Source organism: Zootoca vivipara, chromosome 11, assembly GCF_963506605.1.
Source record: "Zootoca vivipara chromosome 11, rZooViv1.1, whole genome shotgun sequence".
NCBI classification, from domain to species: Eukaryota; Metazoa; Chordata; class Lepidosauria; order Squamata; family Lacertidae; genus Zootoca; species Zootoca vivipara.
The window spans coordinates 44689487-44706518 of NC_083286.1; the positions used below are offsets into that span (position 1 = coordinate 44689487).

General features: G+C 45.4%; 1 protein-coding gene across 3 annotated transcripts in view; it reads right to left on the reverse strand.

Annotated features, from left to right (window-relative positions):
- NNT (nicotinamide nucleotide transhydrogenase) overlaps nt 1-14824 on the reverse strand; it is a 56406-nt gene extending 41582 nt beyond the window's left edge. Inside the window, exons 1-2 of one of the 3 annotated variants that reach the window (XM_060280310.1) lie at nt 14574-14824; nt 6419-6626 (exon numbers count right to left, since the gene is read on the reverse strand). In XM_060280310.1, coding sequence (XP_060136293.1) covers nt 6419-6572 — 154 coding nt within the window. In that variant the 5' untranslated portion in view covers nt 6573-6626; nt 14574-14824. Of the gene's footprint in view, nt 1-6418; nt 6627-13747; nt 13972-14569 lie in introns of those variants that run through there. The other 2 variants (XM_060280311.1, XM_060280312.1) reach the window with 2 other exon arrangements.
- Between the last annotated feature and the right edge of the window lie 2208 nt (nt 14825-17032).

A 17032-nucleotide genomic window follows, 5' to 3' on the forward strand; every position in this document is an offset into this window, starting at 1 on the left:
TCCCACTGAGCTCCATGAGTCTTACTCCTACATAAGTGTGCACAGGATTGTGGCCCAAGACAAATTTAAATATAACAGGTAGGTAGCCGTGTTGGTCTGAGTCGAAGCAAAACAAAAAAATTGAAATTCAGAGTGTATCTGAAGAAGTGTGCATGCACACGAAAGCTCATACCTAAATATAACTTAGTTGGTCTTTAAGGTGCTACTGAGGGAATTTTTTTGTTTAAATATAACAGTAAGTACTTGAGTTCAATGAAAAGTGGTTAAGTGTGAACTTGGTGGTAGACGTCTCAGACTATCTTCCTCTCTCAGGTGTAAAACTTATTGGCATGCATAATGTTTGGGTTTTTTAAAAAAAATCTACAGTCATTTGCACTTTGGGTACAATGGTTTTTATAGTCTGCTTTAGCTGCAAAGGTGACGACCTTGGGATAGACTTCTTTCATTTTACAGGTGAAAAACTCCAGCTAAGAGTCCAGCAACTTGCCTAAGTCCAATTAGCAAGTCTATGGCTGAACTGGTCTTGCAGCCATTTCTCACAAGGTCATGTTCCACATGCCACTTGACCAGGCTGCAGTGTTTCTGTTCCTCCAAAGCATGTGACAAACATTCCTTCACATGCTGTAACACCAGAAAAACCAATAGCCATAAAACAGGAGTGGAGAAACTCTTGTTCCATTACTTAAGGAGCGATCTCTTGGAAAACTAAAAAGGCATTTGCAGCTTTTTAGTTTAGAGAAGGGCATGCTAGAAGTTTATAAAATTATGCACGGCATGGAGAAAGTGGGTAGAGAAACGTTTTGCTCCTTCTCTCATAATCCTAGGACTTGTGTTGAAAGCTGAATGTTGGAGGATTCAAGGCAGACCAAAAAAAAAAGGGTCCTTTTTGGCGCATAGTTAAAACTACATGAGGTAGTGAAGCCCATCAACTTGGATGGCTTTAGAAGAGGCTTACACAGATTCACTGAGGTAAATGCTATCAGTGGCATTTTTTCCTGATGGCTATAAGCTTCTGAACTGCAGTTGCTGGAAACCGCAGGAGGGGAGAGGGCTCTTGTGCTCAGGTATTGCTTATGGGCTCCCCAAAGGCTTTTGATTGGCCGCTTGTGAGAACAGGAAGCTGGACTAGATGGGCCATTGGCCTGACCCAGTAGGGACTTACTATGTTCTCAGGGCCAGAGGCACCATCTTCTCAAGATGATTGAGGGGACCTCAGGTGGCGTCCTGATGTCACACACACACAATGTTGTGAGGAGCCAGGGGGGGTAGAACCAAAGGCCCTCTGAACACTGAGCAAGCCTGGGACCCTTAAACAAAACACTGGGGTGGTGGTGGAAGTGCCTTGGCCCCTAGGAGCTGACATGCATGCTTAGAGGACATATCTGGCATGGGTAGTGCTATTCCCCCCTCTCTCTGTCTCTCCCCACTCCCTGTCCACCAAACTCATTCTCTCTTCTTTACACTTCTCTACCTCCTCAGCTGCCATCCTAAGGAAAATAATCCCCCCCCACACACACACAGGTGGCAATTAAGATTGGGGGAAAGCTCCTGTCGGCAGTAATGGAAACTCCCCCACCACCCAAGGCCTAACTGGTGCACTGTGGGAGATTTTCATTGACATCCTAGTGCACAGGGGAAGGGAGATAGAATTATAGAATTGTAGAGTTGGAAGGGACCCTGAGGATCATCTAGTCCAGTGTTTCTCAACCAGTGTGCCTCCAGATGTTTTGGGACTACAACTCCCATCATTCCTGACCACTGGTCTTGCTAGCTAGGGATGATGGGAGTTGTAGTCCCAAAACATCTGGAGGCACACTGGTTGAGAAACACTGATCTAGTCCAACCCCCTGCAATGCAGGAATATGCAGCTGTCCCATAGGGGAATCGAACCTGCAACCTTGGGGTTACCAGCACCATGTTCTAACCTCAGCTGCCATCCCAATGAATATCACCCCTCCTAATAAATTAGCTCCCACTGGTATGAGCACAAGTCTTCTCCAAAACTGAAGTGCCAGGCCAGTTCATTATTAGAATACTAATACTAAAAGCAATGTTGCTTATTATTTATGAGTTAACAATATACCATAGTTGCTCACCCCTTCTTTAAGGTATCACCCCTTTCCCCCGTGAAGAAACAAGGTAGCTTTGGGAAGCACTGATAAAATGCCCAGTCATTCCCTCCCATTCACCATGTCACAGCAATGGCTTCTACAAAGATGAAGCATGGAATAAGCATTGCTTGGACAAAAAAGGCCAGCCACAGGACCCAACATCATCCCTGGTAAGCTTCCACCATTTACCGAGGATCACTGAAATTTTGCTTAAATCTCACAATAAGGAAATCTACAGGGAACTACGGAGAGGAAGAGAGCAGAATTATGTTGGCCGCCTTCGTGGACTCCTCAGTGACCTTCCACAGAGACAAAACCCAAGATTAGACACCAAAAGTGCAATCTAAGCACAGCCATTCAGAAGCAAATCCCACTGAGTACAATGGGGCTTACTATCTAGTAAGTGTGCTTAGGACTGCAGCCTCTTTAGACAAGAGGCTATTTTTAAAGACTACTACTAAGATGAGGAAGGGGGGGAAACAAAACTTGTACCTATTTACCAACTCGCTATACCAACAGCTTCCAAAGAAGCTGCTCACCTTTTTTCAGAGTTCTGCAGGAAGACAAGGAGACAGCCTGAAGGGAGTGAGGTGGAATGAAGACAGAAAAAAAGATACAATGAACAGCATGGAGGAAGCAGACCAAGATGTTTCCGTTTAGATTGACTCAGTAAAATTGCACACCTACATTGACATCTTCCAATGAAACTGGAAATACAGAGAATCAGCTGCTTTCAGTGGGGCAACCTTCAAACCTCACATGATAGCCCAGGACGGACTGACTGACTGACTGAAGAAGTGTGCATGCACACGAAAGCTCATACCAAAATATAAACTTAGTTGGTCTTTAAGGTGCTACTGAAGGAATTTTTTTATTTTGCTTCGACTCAGACCAACATGGCTACCTACCTGTGACTGACTGACTGTACCACTGCAGACCAAGGAAGTAGTGGACCAATCACTCAGCATCAATTATGCTAGCTGGAAAAAGGCAACCCAATGGCTTCTTCTACTACTAAATTTATATCCAACCTCAAAGGAACTCAGAGGAGTGTGCCAAAAAAATTGATCTCATTTTATCCTATTTAAGGCAGGAACTTTTCTATTGTGGACCCATCCTTCTGCAATGCATTTCCTGAAGTTCCTCCTTTAAAAAGGCTTAAAAAACAAGCCTTAAGAGACCTGGATCAGCTTTAAACTGTTGCTGGTTAAATATTTTAAACTTACAGCTTTGTCTGTTGCTGATTATTTCGATTTGCAATGTAGTTATTTTAATGTTGCATGTATGAATATATAGTTTCACTTTTTATTCGGCAAATCACATTGAAAAGGGTGCTAACCTTTTAAACCAGAGGTGGGAACCTTTGACCTTCCAGATGACGCTGGACTACAACACCCATCATCCTTGACTACTGACCATGCTGGCTAAGGTGGGTGGCAGTTGTGGCTCAGCAACATTGGGTGGACCAAAGGTCCCTCAGCCCTGCTTTAAAAGGTGGCATAAACCAATAAATAAGACCATGAGGCGCCGACTGGCTGTTACACTCAGCTAAGTCCATAGCCAAGCAGGGAAGTGAACCAAGGTCGCCCAGCTTCAAGTCCCATACTGTATCTACTATACTGCATTAAGAAACTGTGGAGGCTGGGAGCAGGTAGGAAATACAGGAAAGGAACGAAGGAAGGATATGATTGGTAGGATCCACCTGCAGCCGGCAGTCAGGCACAGGATGGGATGGCAACAAGGTTAAGCAAATTCCTAGGATAATCACAACCACCGCTCACCTTGATTGCTACGTAAAAAGTACCCTGTTACTTTGTTCTGACCAGCAAAAGAAGTGGTAAAGTTAACAGGAAGTTCCATGTGCCCTCCAATGAAGAGGCTAACATTTTAATCGTCTTAAAAATGAGTTCAACTGACCTTAATCTAATACTGGGAGGAAACACTTTCAGGTCACACTAAACTTGAATTTGAGCAAAGAAATTAAAACTGGGAGGTCTGAGTTTGCATGCACTGTCTTCCGCTCTCCTCTTTCCACATGGCGAGGAGGATGGCAACAGAGTTTTAGCTTCTATTTCCTATCATCTCTTGCCATCCTGACCAGGGATTCTGGTTTATAACACTTGACCAAGCCAGCTACAGAAGTTCCAGCTTGAAATTAGCTAGTTTTGAAACTGGTTAGGTTTTGCGTTCTGTTTTGTTTTTTAAGAAAAAAGAAAGATCCCTGATCCAAACAAGGATAAGCAAAGATTTTGGGAACATGAAACTAAGAGCTACCAAAGTCCTGCTCCTGGCTGTACAGAAGGAGAGGAAAGTGTGAGAGCCTGGGGTCTTGTGACAGCTCCTGTTCTTTGTCCTAAACCGTGGTTTAGCATGATATGCAAACATGCCCTCTTTAATGGCTGAGCAGAGACTGGTCATTCAAAAAGCAAGGTAGGCTGTTTCCATTGGCACTCACTTCATAAAAGCATCACATAATAGCTACTGCCAAAGTCAGACTGAAAGTGCTTGCTACACCAGTGAACTGCAGAATATCACACCCCCCCCAAAAAAAAAGGAAGCAAAAGAGCAACTCAAAACATTAACAAGACATCCATTTTCAGTTTCAGTTTATTCCTTAAAGAGGTTTTTAGCTATTCTTAGTCATGCAGAGCCACCGCTCTGCCTCCTGCCTGTGTGCCAAGCTACATGAAAGACTGTCTGTAAACATAAGAGGCACAAGTGTAAACATGCCTTTCAGTGACTTAATAGGAGAAAAACCATTCCATTTTTGCTCAGACCTTAGATAGTCAACACTCTTCAATGAAAGCTGAACTTCCTTCTACAGAGCAAGAACCCTCCTATGATGCAAACTACTATTTTACCTACAGAATTTTGGACTGAGCATGAAAAGTGGATTTCATGCTTTGCTAAAATTCCATAATCATCTTCTGATGCTCTATTCTCATCCATTCTTGATTAATTGCACTGCTCTGTGAACAGGAATTTGCCCATCCAAGAAGTATATTATTAAAAACCAGATGAGATGTCAGGTGACAAAACAGACATTGGGAAGCTTGGTTTGGTCAGAATCAAGTATACACTTCCAGAGTTTATCGTTAACTCTGGTAAATGATACATTACTTCAAAGGCACTAGAGGGCCGTGAATAATTGTGACCCGGGATTTCTAGACTCATCTACCCATGTACCATCTGAAACCAAAAGGGCTCATTGGTTGCCAAATGTGAAATATATTGGCGTTATTTTCAGCTCTCCTACTCCGCTAATTAGGACAAAAGACGAGTGGGGAAAGAAGTCAGAGACTGACAAGAAGTACAGTGGTACCTTGGTTCTCGAATTTAATCTGTTCCAGGAGTCCATTCGACTCACAAAACAGATTGGCTGCATGAGCTTCCTGCACTCAATCGGAAGCCGCAGAAGCCGTGTTGGACATTCGGCTTCCGGAAAACATTTGCAAACCAGAACAATCACTTCCGGGTTTGCAGCGTTCAGGAGGCAAGCCATTCGACTACCAAGGTACCACTGTAATAGGGAAAGGTTTGGGGAAGTAAGAGGGTTGGTTAACAAATTCCCAAGCTTCACCAAATATGTATGGTCGAGTAAGAAAGAAAAAAAAGGAAGCGTCTCAGAGAACATGTTTTGTGAAAGCAGCCACTGCAGATTAAGCTATAACCTGAACACAAAAGTATCTAGATATATTGATATATTTAATTAGCTGAGTTCCACAAATATTTGCTAGCTGCGGAAGTATTATCTTGCACTTCATCATGGACTTTCCTTGCCCTTGGCAGGTGACTAATTTGTAGGCCAACTAACATACACACATGTTTCCGAGTCACAATTCTGTACCTTCCAAATATAACACACGTCTTCACTAGCAAATTACTAATCATTATAATGGGCAGGGAGCATACAGAAGGAGCGATAACCTTACACAAACCCTGGGGGTGCATTTTGACCTCCTGCAGGATCTCTTGTCAGTGAAGGCTGGGCGACCTAGTTTCAAAGTGGAGGGAAGGTTTTGCCCTCACAAATTAACCCATGAGCTTAGTGCTTTCTTTTTCCACTGAAAGGGAGCTTAGCAACCATTCACTTACAATGGGAGAAAGAGGAATAGACTCAACATTAAAATCGAAACTTAACTTGCTGCCTGCCCTTGGCAAACCATCCCAGGTTCCTTTTATGAATTATATTAGGAGAGTGACAGAATGTTGGAAGAGGGGATGGAAAGCTGGGAAGTGGCTTCTACAGGTGTCAAGAATCAGACCTGTTAGTTTGAAATCATGAATTCCTATCTGAACTCACATACCTGGCTTGACAGGAGCCTGGCACCAGAGCACCTGGTGCACGCGGAATGCTCGTAGGCATGGTGTCTTCACAGTCTTCACCTTGTGAGACAGCGCACTGTTGAAAAGGGGACTGGAGCAGCTTGTCGAAACTGTACGTAGAATAAAACTTGCCATGTTGTCCAATTTTCAGCAGGCAGGATCACCCCGTTAGGAAGCCACACAGATGCCCTGCCATATACAAAAGCATTAGCCCTTTAGCAAATAATAGCACTGGAGACTTGCAAAGCAGTCTATTCAAAACATGTGTCACTTCAGATTGCTATTTGGATCCATCAGGACTTGGAGGGGGAGAGGTTAACAAGGTCCACAGGTTCTTTCTCTGTGTTGTATCCAATGTTGGTACCATCTCACAGTGTTTTAATACCTTCAGCATCTTAATAATTTAAACAAAGAATATAATACACAGATTTCATTTCGCCACAGTACAGATGCAATAATCTCTCTTCCAGCTTAGACATACCGTAGCTACTTATTTCAATATAATGACCATAGCTCAGGGACAGAGAACATGCTTTGCATGTGGAAGGTCCAAGATTTGATCCCTACCATCTCCAGATAGGGCAGGGGAAACACACTTGTCTAAAATCCCAGAGAGCCACTGCAGGCAATATAGAGCAGGCTGGAGTAACCAACATGGTGCGGTTGGACACTGATGCCTATCAGTCCCAGTCAGCATGGTCAATTGGCAAATGATGGAGTCCAACAGCACTGGTGGGGATCACACTGGCTACCCCTGATGTACGCAATTCCAAGCTGGAATGACTGTGTCCATGCAGCCATGTAGCGTGAGCTCCCGGAGCCTTGGGCAGGTGCGTGCATGCACCCAGGGCAGGGCACACAGTGCAGATGGTGAAGGATCCCGGCGCAGCACCCCAGCCCTCGCCGCAGACACTGCTGGAGCGCCCCATACTGGAGCCATGCAGGGCCACACTGCACCGCCTGCCAACCCGCACAGGGGGAGCCTGGCCAACCAACACGGCACTTGGTGAGCACGAACCATGCCTCCAGCATGACCTGGCCCAGTACTCTTATCCATAAGTGTTGGTTCCTCTGATGCTGGGAAAGAGAAGTGCCGGGCCAGGCTGCGCTGGGGCGCCTGCTTTGTACCCCCTCAAAAATCTATGCCCAGGGCCATGGCCCTGCTGGCATCCTCCATGCTACACCCCGGGTTCATGGAAGCTTCCCATGTTTCTATGTTAGTTCCAAGACTGTAGTCTTCACGTTTCAGTTACAGTACTTTGAGCCTTCACGTAGCAGAATCTCAAATGCCAAAATAAGCTGAACAGCAATTTATATATAATTATGTCACAATCGCAACAATACTAACTGTAAACTTTCCAAGGGTGTCATTAGTATCACCAGTGATTATACTTCAAAAAAAAGTACTGGGTACAATCCAACAGCCTTAAAAATTAATGAGAGTTTTTACCATTGTTGTCACTAGGATCTAGGCGTCATTACCAGCAAGCTGATTGAATCTAGCTCCATATGTTTTATGACGTTCTGCATTCAAAACAAAGCCGGTAAGACTAAGTGTATTGTTTTCAAGGATGAAGACTACAAAGGATGGCAAGCTGTAAGAAGCCCAAATTACCGGTATATACTGGTGATAACCTACAGCATAGATTTGCTACCCTGCACAGCATGCTGAAGTGAGGTTACATACCAGCAGATAACAGGCATTTCGTAATGCTGGTGCCAGCCAATAATGCGTAGCCCAGGAATTAATTCTCTCTTTTTTCTGCAAATTAATTCTCTTTTTTCTGCAAATAGTAGCAACACTTTGAGGCACTCAGTCTGAAGAGTTTGTGCAACTTGAAAGTCTGCATATTATCATTCCAACATAAATTGATCTCGTAAAAAATCTTTTTAAAGGGAGGATTAATACATCAACAACTATTCCATGTAACAAAAAGCGTGAAGAGGTATATAAAAAAAATTGCTGTTTAATAGCTTTTAACCGAAAACATTTATTTCAGCACTGAAGAAACAAAGCACCCAGTCGCTCTCCATTCATAGATTAAGTTAAACTGTAGGCAACATTTTTGCTACTCTCTTGGAAAAAGAAATAAAACACATTGAAAATTGACACCCACTACAGTATACAGCTGCCCAATAAGTGCACAGTTATAGTACTGTATTTCAAGACACCCAATATGCCAGCAAGTTTGGTAAGGTGCTACACCCAATATGCCCAATATGCCAGCAAGTTTGGAAAACTCAGCAATGGCCAGAGGATTGGAGAAGATCAGTCTACATCCCAATTCCAAAGAAGGGCAGTGCCAAAGAATGCTCCAACTACCGCACAATTGCGCTCATTTCACACGCTAGCATCAACAGTGCCAAAGAATGCTCCAACTACCGCACAATTGCGCTCATTTCACACGCTAGCAAGGTTATGCTTAAAATTCTACAAGGCAGGCTTAGGCAGTATGTGGACCGAGAACTCCCAGAAGTGCAAGCTGGATTTCGAAAGGGCAGAGGAACCAGAGACCAAATAGCAAACATGCGCTGGATTATGGAGAAAGCTAGAGAGTTCCAGAAAAAACGTCTACTTCTGCTTCATTGACTATGCAAAAGCCTTTGACTGTGTCGACCACAGCAAACTATGGCAAGTTCTTAAAGAAATGGGAGTGCCTGATCACCTCATCTGTCTCCTGAGAAATCTCTATGTGGAACAAGAAGCTACAGTTAGAACTGGATATGGAACAACTGATTGGTTCAAAATTGGGAAAGGAGTACGACAAGGTTGTATATTGTCTCCCTGCTTATTTAACTTATATGCAGAATTCATCATGTGAAAGGCTGGACTAGATGAATCCCAAACCGGAATTAAGATTGCCGGAAGAAATATCAACAACCTCAGATATGCAGATGACACAACCTTGATGGCAGAAAGCGAAGAGGAATTAAAGAACCTTTTAATGAGGGTGAAAGAGGAGAGCGCAAAATATGGTCTGAAGCTCAACATCAAAAAAACCAAGATCATGGCCACTGGTCCCATCACCTCCTGGCAAATAGAAGGGGAAGAAATGGAGGCAGTGAGAAATTTTACTTTCTTGGGCTCCTTGATCACTGCAGATGGTGACAGCAGTCACGAAATTAAAAGACGCCTGCTTCTTGGGAGAAAAGCAATGACAAACCTAGACAGCATCTTAAAAAGCAGAGACATCACCTTGCCGACAAAGGTTCGTATAGTTAAAGCTATGGTTTTCCCAGTAGTGATGTATGGAAGTGAGAGCTGGACCATAAAGAAGGCTGATCGCCGAAGAATTGATGCTTTTGAATTATGGTGCTGGAGGAGACTCTTGAGAGTCCCATGGACTGCTAGAAGATCAAACCTATCCATTCTTAAGGAAATCAGCCCTGAGTGCTCCCTGGAAGGACAGATCGTGAAGCTGAGGCTCCAATACTTTGGCCACCTCATGAGAAGAGAAGAATCCTTGGAAAAAACCCTGATGTTGGGAAAGATTGAGGGCACTAGGAGAAGGGGACGACAGAGGACAAGATGGTTGGACAGTGTTCTCGAAGCTACGAACATGAGTTTGACCAAACTGCGGGAGGCAGTGCAAGACAGGAGTGCCTGGCGTGCTATGGTCCGTGGGGTCACGAAGAGTCGGACACGACTAAACGACTAAACAACAACAATTTCAAGACAACTTTTACTTCCTCAGCTTGATGTACGAGTTTAAAAAGTTTCCAACAAGCGTACTGTAGTTACTAAGGAAATGCCACAAATAGAAAACACAGGAGCACTGTGAGAATGGATGCCACGTACTCAAGATATTAAAAATGTTTAAGAAATATACTCGGTCCAAGAGAAGAACAGTTAGCCCTTTGCCAAAGGAAGCGAACAGCTGTCAGATAAAAGCGACCCCCTTAAATGAATAACCCACATTAATAATGCCGCTCTCGACTACCCAGGCATTTACCACGTCTGCAGGAAACGCATGAAGCTGGAATCCCCATTTATTAATGTTCCAATTGGCTGCTCTCTGAAAGCAATGCAGTGTATAATTTGCACCAGAGGCACATGATTGGATACAACTCCTTATCAGTCTCTGAGAGGAGTCAAGTTCATTCATTGAGGGAAGGACTTGTGAAAGCCTTCTCAGAGTCTCGACCTTTTTAATTTATGCAGCCTGCTGTCAGCGTCCAATCATCTACCCAGGCATGCAAGTTAACCAGAAGTCTTAATTCACTGGTGCCTGAAACTGTAGGTCAGAACTGTGCTTTATAGCTAACCCTGTTTATTTTTAAATATGTATTTGACTATACCATAGCTTTAGATGTTTATTTTGCCCATATGTCTTTATTTCTCAGGTGTAATATACTGTTATAGAAATTGGGGGGGGGGGGTCCCCCTACCATTTCCATTTATTAACTTCAACAATTCCTTCAACAGTGCTAATCAGCAATTTAGTTTACCAAGGACAAAAGGCACTAATTTCCACTGGAAAAAAGATAGTTGGGTAAACAAATCCCACCCTGCGAAAAATTAAAAATTAAAAAATGCTTCTGTATTTTTCAAATACACATGGCATCAGTGCATGCATTGTGTCATCTCACATCTGTAAGGTATTCCAGTTTTCTGGTTTTGAATATGTGACCATGTGCTCCTGAGAATCCAGGGTCTGTAACTAAAACACACTCAAATTATAAGTGGATAATTTATTTAATATAAAGTAATATTAGCAGCACAATCACATGCATGCTTACTCAGGAATCTGACTGTTCAATGGGGATTAGCACCACAGCCAAAATCCCACTGCCCACCATCACCTTGAATATGGGACCTCAAACTCAAAAAATAAGGTATCGTGGCATTTTTGTGGAAACATTATCTTACTACTATTCAGAAGAATTGAGTTTTATGGTTGTAGAAAGGAAACTACGGTATTTCTCTCCCTTATTTATGCCCTTGCTATACATAACTCCGAGGGACCCAGGTGGCGCTGTGGGCTAAACCACAGAGTCTAGGGCTTGCTGATCAGAAGGTCGGCGGTTCGAATCCCTGTGACGGGGTGAGATCCCATTGCTTGGTCCCAGCTCCTGCCAACCTAGCAGTTCAAAAGCACGTCAAAATGCAAGTAGATAAATAGGAACCGCTACAGCGGGAAGGTAAACGGTGTTTCCATGTGCTGCTCTGGTTTGCCAGAAGCGGCTTTGTCATGCTGGCCACATGACCTGGAAGCTATACGCCGGCTCCCTCGGCCAATAATGCGAGATGAGCGCGCAACCCCAGAGTCGGTCACGACTGGACCTAATGCTCAGGGGTCCCTTTACCTTTACCTTTATACATAACTCCAGGCAAATAGATGGCATCTTCAAACGGGGCCTCCTAACCATTTCTGAAGATCAAAGCAAGACAGCATTTGCCAACCTGTTGCCTTCCATATGTTTTGGACTAGAACTTTCACCAGTCCCAGTCAGCATGTGCTGTTTGAGGTTGCTGGGGAGTTGCAGCCCAAAATAACTAGAGAGCAACAGCTTGACAAAGATGAAAAAGGGAAGGAGACAATCTATAAGGTCCAATGTGCAATGCTGGTAATTTGCATATCCAAATGTCTGGGAAGCAGTCGGTGGGAAAGTGCCAGAGTGCCGCAGGCCAATTGCAGTTCCCTGGCGTGTGCTCCCTCCTTTCATGTTTTATTGAAGTACACAACGGCAAAATGATAAACTCTGAAGTGTGTTTGACTCAGACAGTTTCTTGAATTATGCCTGGAAGGCCACAGCAAGACAAGGCAGAGTGCATTGCCTCCCACTACCTACCATACACAATGAGGCCTAAAGATAAAGGTAAAGGGACCCCTGACCATTAGGTCCAGTCACGGACGACTCTGGGGTTGTGGTGCTCATCTCGCTTTACTGGCCGAGGGAGCCAGCGTACAGCTTCCAGGTCATGTGGCCAGTATGACTAAGCCACTTCTGGGGAAACCAGAGCAGCGCACGGAAACACCGTTTACCTTCCCGTCGGAGCGGTACCTATTTATCTACTTACACTTTGACATACAGTGGTACCTCTACTTACGAATAACTCTACTTACGAATAACTCTACTTACGAATGGAGCTCCATCCGCCATCTTGGATGCAGTTTAGATAGGATTTTTTCTACTTACGAATTTTTAGATAGGGTTGCTTCGACTTACGAATTTTTTCTCCCAATGCATTCCTATGGGATTAGACTTACATTTTTTTTCTACTTACGAATGTGCGTTCGGAACACATTAAATTCGTAAGTAGAGGTACCACTGTACTTTCGAACTGCAGGGGCCGAGCAACGGGAGCTCACCCCGCCGCGGGGATTCGAACCGCCAACCTTCTGATCGGCAAGCCCTAGGCTCTGTGGTTTAACCCACAGCATAGCTGCCAAGTTTTCCCTTTTCTTGCGAAGAGAACTTGGCAGCTATGACCCACAGCGCCACCTGCATTGAGGCCTACTTCCAGATAAATATGGACGTGAGACCTGCAGGTCAACAGTATTGCCACAGACTTGAGAGAGTCACACCTCCGCTAACAGTAGAGGTAGCTGACCTGCAGGCCTCCAGAGGTTGCTGGTATCTGGCTCACATCAGGCCCAGCCAACCTGTCCAACAGGCAGGGATGATGGGAGCCATATTCTGACAACCTCTGGAAGGCCACAGATTAGCCACCCTGCCTTAAAGGGCAATCCAGTTTCAAAGATATGCCAACCTAATTGTGTAGCCGTGCCTTTGAAGCAGGTCCCAGAACAAAGTTCTATTTTTTTTTAAAGGGGAGTATAATGAAGCATTGCCCTCTGGCTCTTGCTCTCACATCTTAAAAGATAAGGTGTGACTCCCAAAACAGACAGACTTGTGGCTTCTGAAGTCATGTGAAAGCAACCATAATTACTTAAACCGCTTCTTCCCAGATTCTTCCTCCTCACATGCTGCACAGCTTCTCTCCTGTCCTTTATATGAAAGGAGCCTCCTCAAATCCCAAACAGTGCCCATCTCAAGGCTCAAACAAGGTCGCGTCCTCCATTCCCACCTTACATTTGACCTCCACGTAACAGGCAAACCACGATGTTGACTTTGGCAACTGTTGCGACTCTCCTCTGACAGTTAGAAAAAGAAAGAAAGCTCTCAGAGGCCCGCATGCACACGCCTTTATACCAACTTATTTTTGCTACATAACAATAAAGACACTTTGGCTAAGCTGGCAGATGCAAAAAAAAAAAAAGTGCACTCCTTTTAAATCTCTTTCCCCAGCCCCAAAGAAAAAGCTTCCCTTCACTTAGGAGGCATGTGGTTTCTACATGCCTTACCTGCAAGTTCTTTCTCAGTCGTTTTGTGGCAGGACAAACAGGCCAGGGACTGCCTGTCACAGTCAAACCAACAGATTGCTCACTCAATGGTTGGGTTTTTTTTGGGGGGGGGTGGGGTGGTGAGGAACGTACCAAAGGTGACCTTCCCTCCCGTGCTAAACCCATTGAAAACTCGGACCCAGAGGCGCCTCCTCGCGAGTAGCAGCCTCCCCCCCCCAAAAAAAACAAACCACAGCCTTATTCCGCTCCTGTCTGTGCTACTCTTAACCATAAGGGGCAAAATGGGAAGCAGCTGCCGCTGCTGCTTTCATCCCCCTCCCCTCCCTCTTTTCTCCTTAACTTCAGCGGGCCTAGAATAGCAACAGTTCTGCTACTCCCCGTTGCCAAAGTTGCGCTTTGTGCGCGGAGGGGAAGCGGCGGGTTTAACTCTTTGCGTGGAAGTCTGCTCTCATTTCATTTTAAAGCATATAAATATATATTCTGTATCAGTCATCCCCACCTCCTCGCAGTCTCCGCTTTTCTCCCCCCCCCCCACCCCGACCGCGATGGATGACGAGAAGGGCAGATCCCAGAAGCGCCAAAAACGTGGCACAACAAGCCGCGCGGAAGATGCAATCGGGGGCAGGGGCGGGGGGGGGGAAAATGTTCCCAAGCCTCAGACGACTCTGTGCATTGAGCAATCGCGGCGAGCGACGGCCGTGAATGAACCGACACCGCCGCCCCCCGCCCCCCAAAAAACAGACACCCAGCAAGCGAGAAGAAAGGAAGAAGAAGAGCCGAGCGGAGGAAGAGAAAGAAGAAGAGGAGACAACAGATCGCTACCTACTTCCCGCCCTTTGCGCCCTGCTGTCCGCTCTGGCCCCGCTTGCGCTGCTTGTCTTTTTTTTTTTTTGCAAATCTATGCAATATTGCGCTTGACCTTCCCGGCTCGCCGGAGCCGCCGGCGCGAGACGGGAAGCCGAAGGGAGAGCAGCAGAGCCGGCGCGAGGCTCCAGCCAAGTGGGCGGGGCTCGAGGCGCCCGCAGCCCAGAAACTGGACGGGGATGGGAGCAAGAGAAGAGAGACCCTGCCTGGGCAGAGGCGAGGTCACGTGGCGGGGAGCCGCGCTCACCTCTTGCGAAAGAGAGGGGGCGGCAGAGGGTCTCTCTCTCTCCGACGCGTCACGACGCCGCCAAGCTCCCGGGAGTGCGCATGGGCGCGCGCTCCTGGGGCTTATTTCATTTTATTTTTGCAGCGCGCGGAGGGGCTTGCTTTCAATTGAGGTTTAAGTGCGCTGCCGGCTTGTCGTTTCTTGAGGGCCCGCTAGGTTGCAGGACATCTTTGGGAGACGGAAAGGCTGAGGAGTAAACCCTACGCAAAAAATCCTCCCCAGTGGAGTCCCTAGGATGGTTGGATGGCGCCTTGTTTTGTACGCCTCCTTCTGTCAACTCCTGCAAGCTCCATAGGAGCCAACTCCTAGGGGTTGAGTCCCTTCAACGCCCCAATAAAATATTTGAGGGGACTAGGCATTGCCATTCTAATAGGGTGCTCGAGCCATGTCTTGTGATCGATTATGTGGTTGGGGCTTACCTACCCCCCCAACTTGAGTAAAATATACCTGCCCCCCCCCTATATTTAATTCAAGTTGGCGGGAGGGGGCAGATAAGCCCTTACCCACATAATAGATACTTGCCAAAAGAATCTTTCTTATTAAGGAAATAAAAATGAAAAGCACCAGTCCCAATACAGATCCTTGGGGAAAGCAATTTCTTAGATCCCTCCATTCTAGCAATTGTAAAATCATTATTTCTACTCTTAAACCAGTTTCCTACTCTTTAACCAGTGGTGCTGTGGTCTAAACCACTGAGCCTAGGGCTTGCTGATCAGAAGGTTGGCGGTTCGAATCTCCATGATGGGGTGAGCTTGGTCCCAGCTCCTGATCACCTAGCAGTTCGAAAGCACGTACAAGTACTGTAGATAAATAGGTACCGCTCCGGCGGGAAGGTAAACGGTGTTTCCCTGCGCTGCTCTGGTTCTCCAGAAGCAGCTTAGTCATGCTGGCCACATGACGTGGAAGCTGTCTGCGGACAAACACTGCTCCCTTGGCCTATAGAGCGAGATGAGCGCCAGAGTCGTCCACAACTAGACCTAATGGTCAGGGGTACCTTTACCTTTAATCTGCACAAAACTCATCTGGAAGCAGTAGCCTAATTGCTTCCATAGTTTATCCCAGAAACATAGTTTCAGTCCGGAAATATACATTTGAGAAATAAAATTGTGAAGTTACCAAGCTGTTACTTCTAGCATTCATAAATTACAGTGATTAATAAAATACTGGAAGAGTTTGGACTTCCCATATGCTGCTTTTTGTAAATAATGGCTTATTATTCTGGAATCTTATAATGGCCACCTCTGAAAGGATGAACTAAGGGGTACTGCTGAAATTCCTGCTTGCACCAGATGAGCAAGCAATCCCAAGCTGCCACATTTTCTAAACACACATTCTTCCTAATGAGTCTTGTCAACGTCAGGGGGTCATCGTTCCAAACAAGCATGCATTGGAATGAAGACTCCTGCTCTCCCTAATTATTTTGATATGAGGACTTTGAAACTTTAAGAACTGGTACCTAGGTTGTTTCTTTTCATCCTCCCTTCTCACTTTTTGTGGCATGTATTTTAGATTGTAAGCCTGTGACCCTACACAAGTTGTCCATCAGCCAGTCCTGACTTTTGCAATATGAATACATGTTGTTGATGCCATTCTCAAGCCATTGTGCATATATAAATGCTTCCTACAAGATGACAGGGAGTGCAGCTCTGTGGACACTTTCTGGGAGAAAGCCCCATTTAGCGTAGTGTGACTTCACATAAGGAAACATAACAATACAATCGTGCTGACTGGCTGCAGTCCTATGCATGCTTTTCAGGGAGTAAGGCCCATTGAACCCAGTGGGATTCAGTCCCATTGTGGTGCCATTTCATTTTACATAGTTAAGAGCAGTGCTGTTTTTCTAGGAAAAAGGGTGCCAGAACTCACCATAAACACCTCCCTCATTCTCTTAGAATAGCAATGGTGCCCACCCGAGAGGTGCCACAACTGAGTTCCAGTGACTTCTGGCTGGAAAAACATGGTGCACTCATCATTCTCACTGCATAGGGTTGCCATATTTCAAAAAGTAAAATAGTGATTTTTGATTTTTTAAAAAAGCTTTTGTACCTGTTTCTGCTGCTTTTCCCATCACGTTGCCGTACATCCAGGTTTTTCCGGACCTTTTGCCGATTGGGCAAACCCACCCACCCCCGACA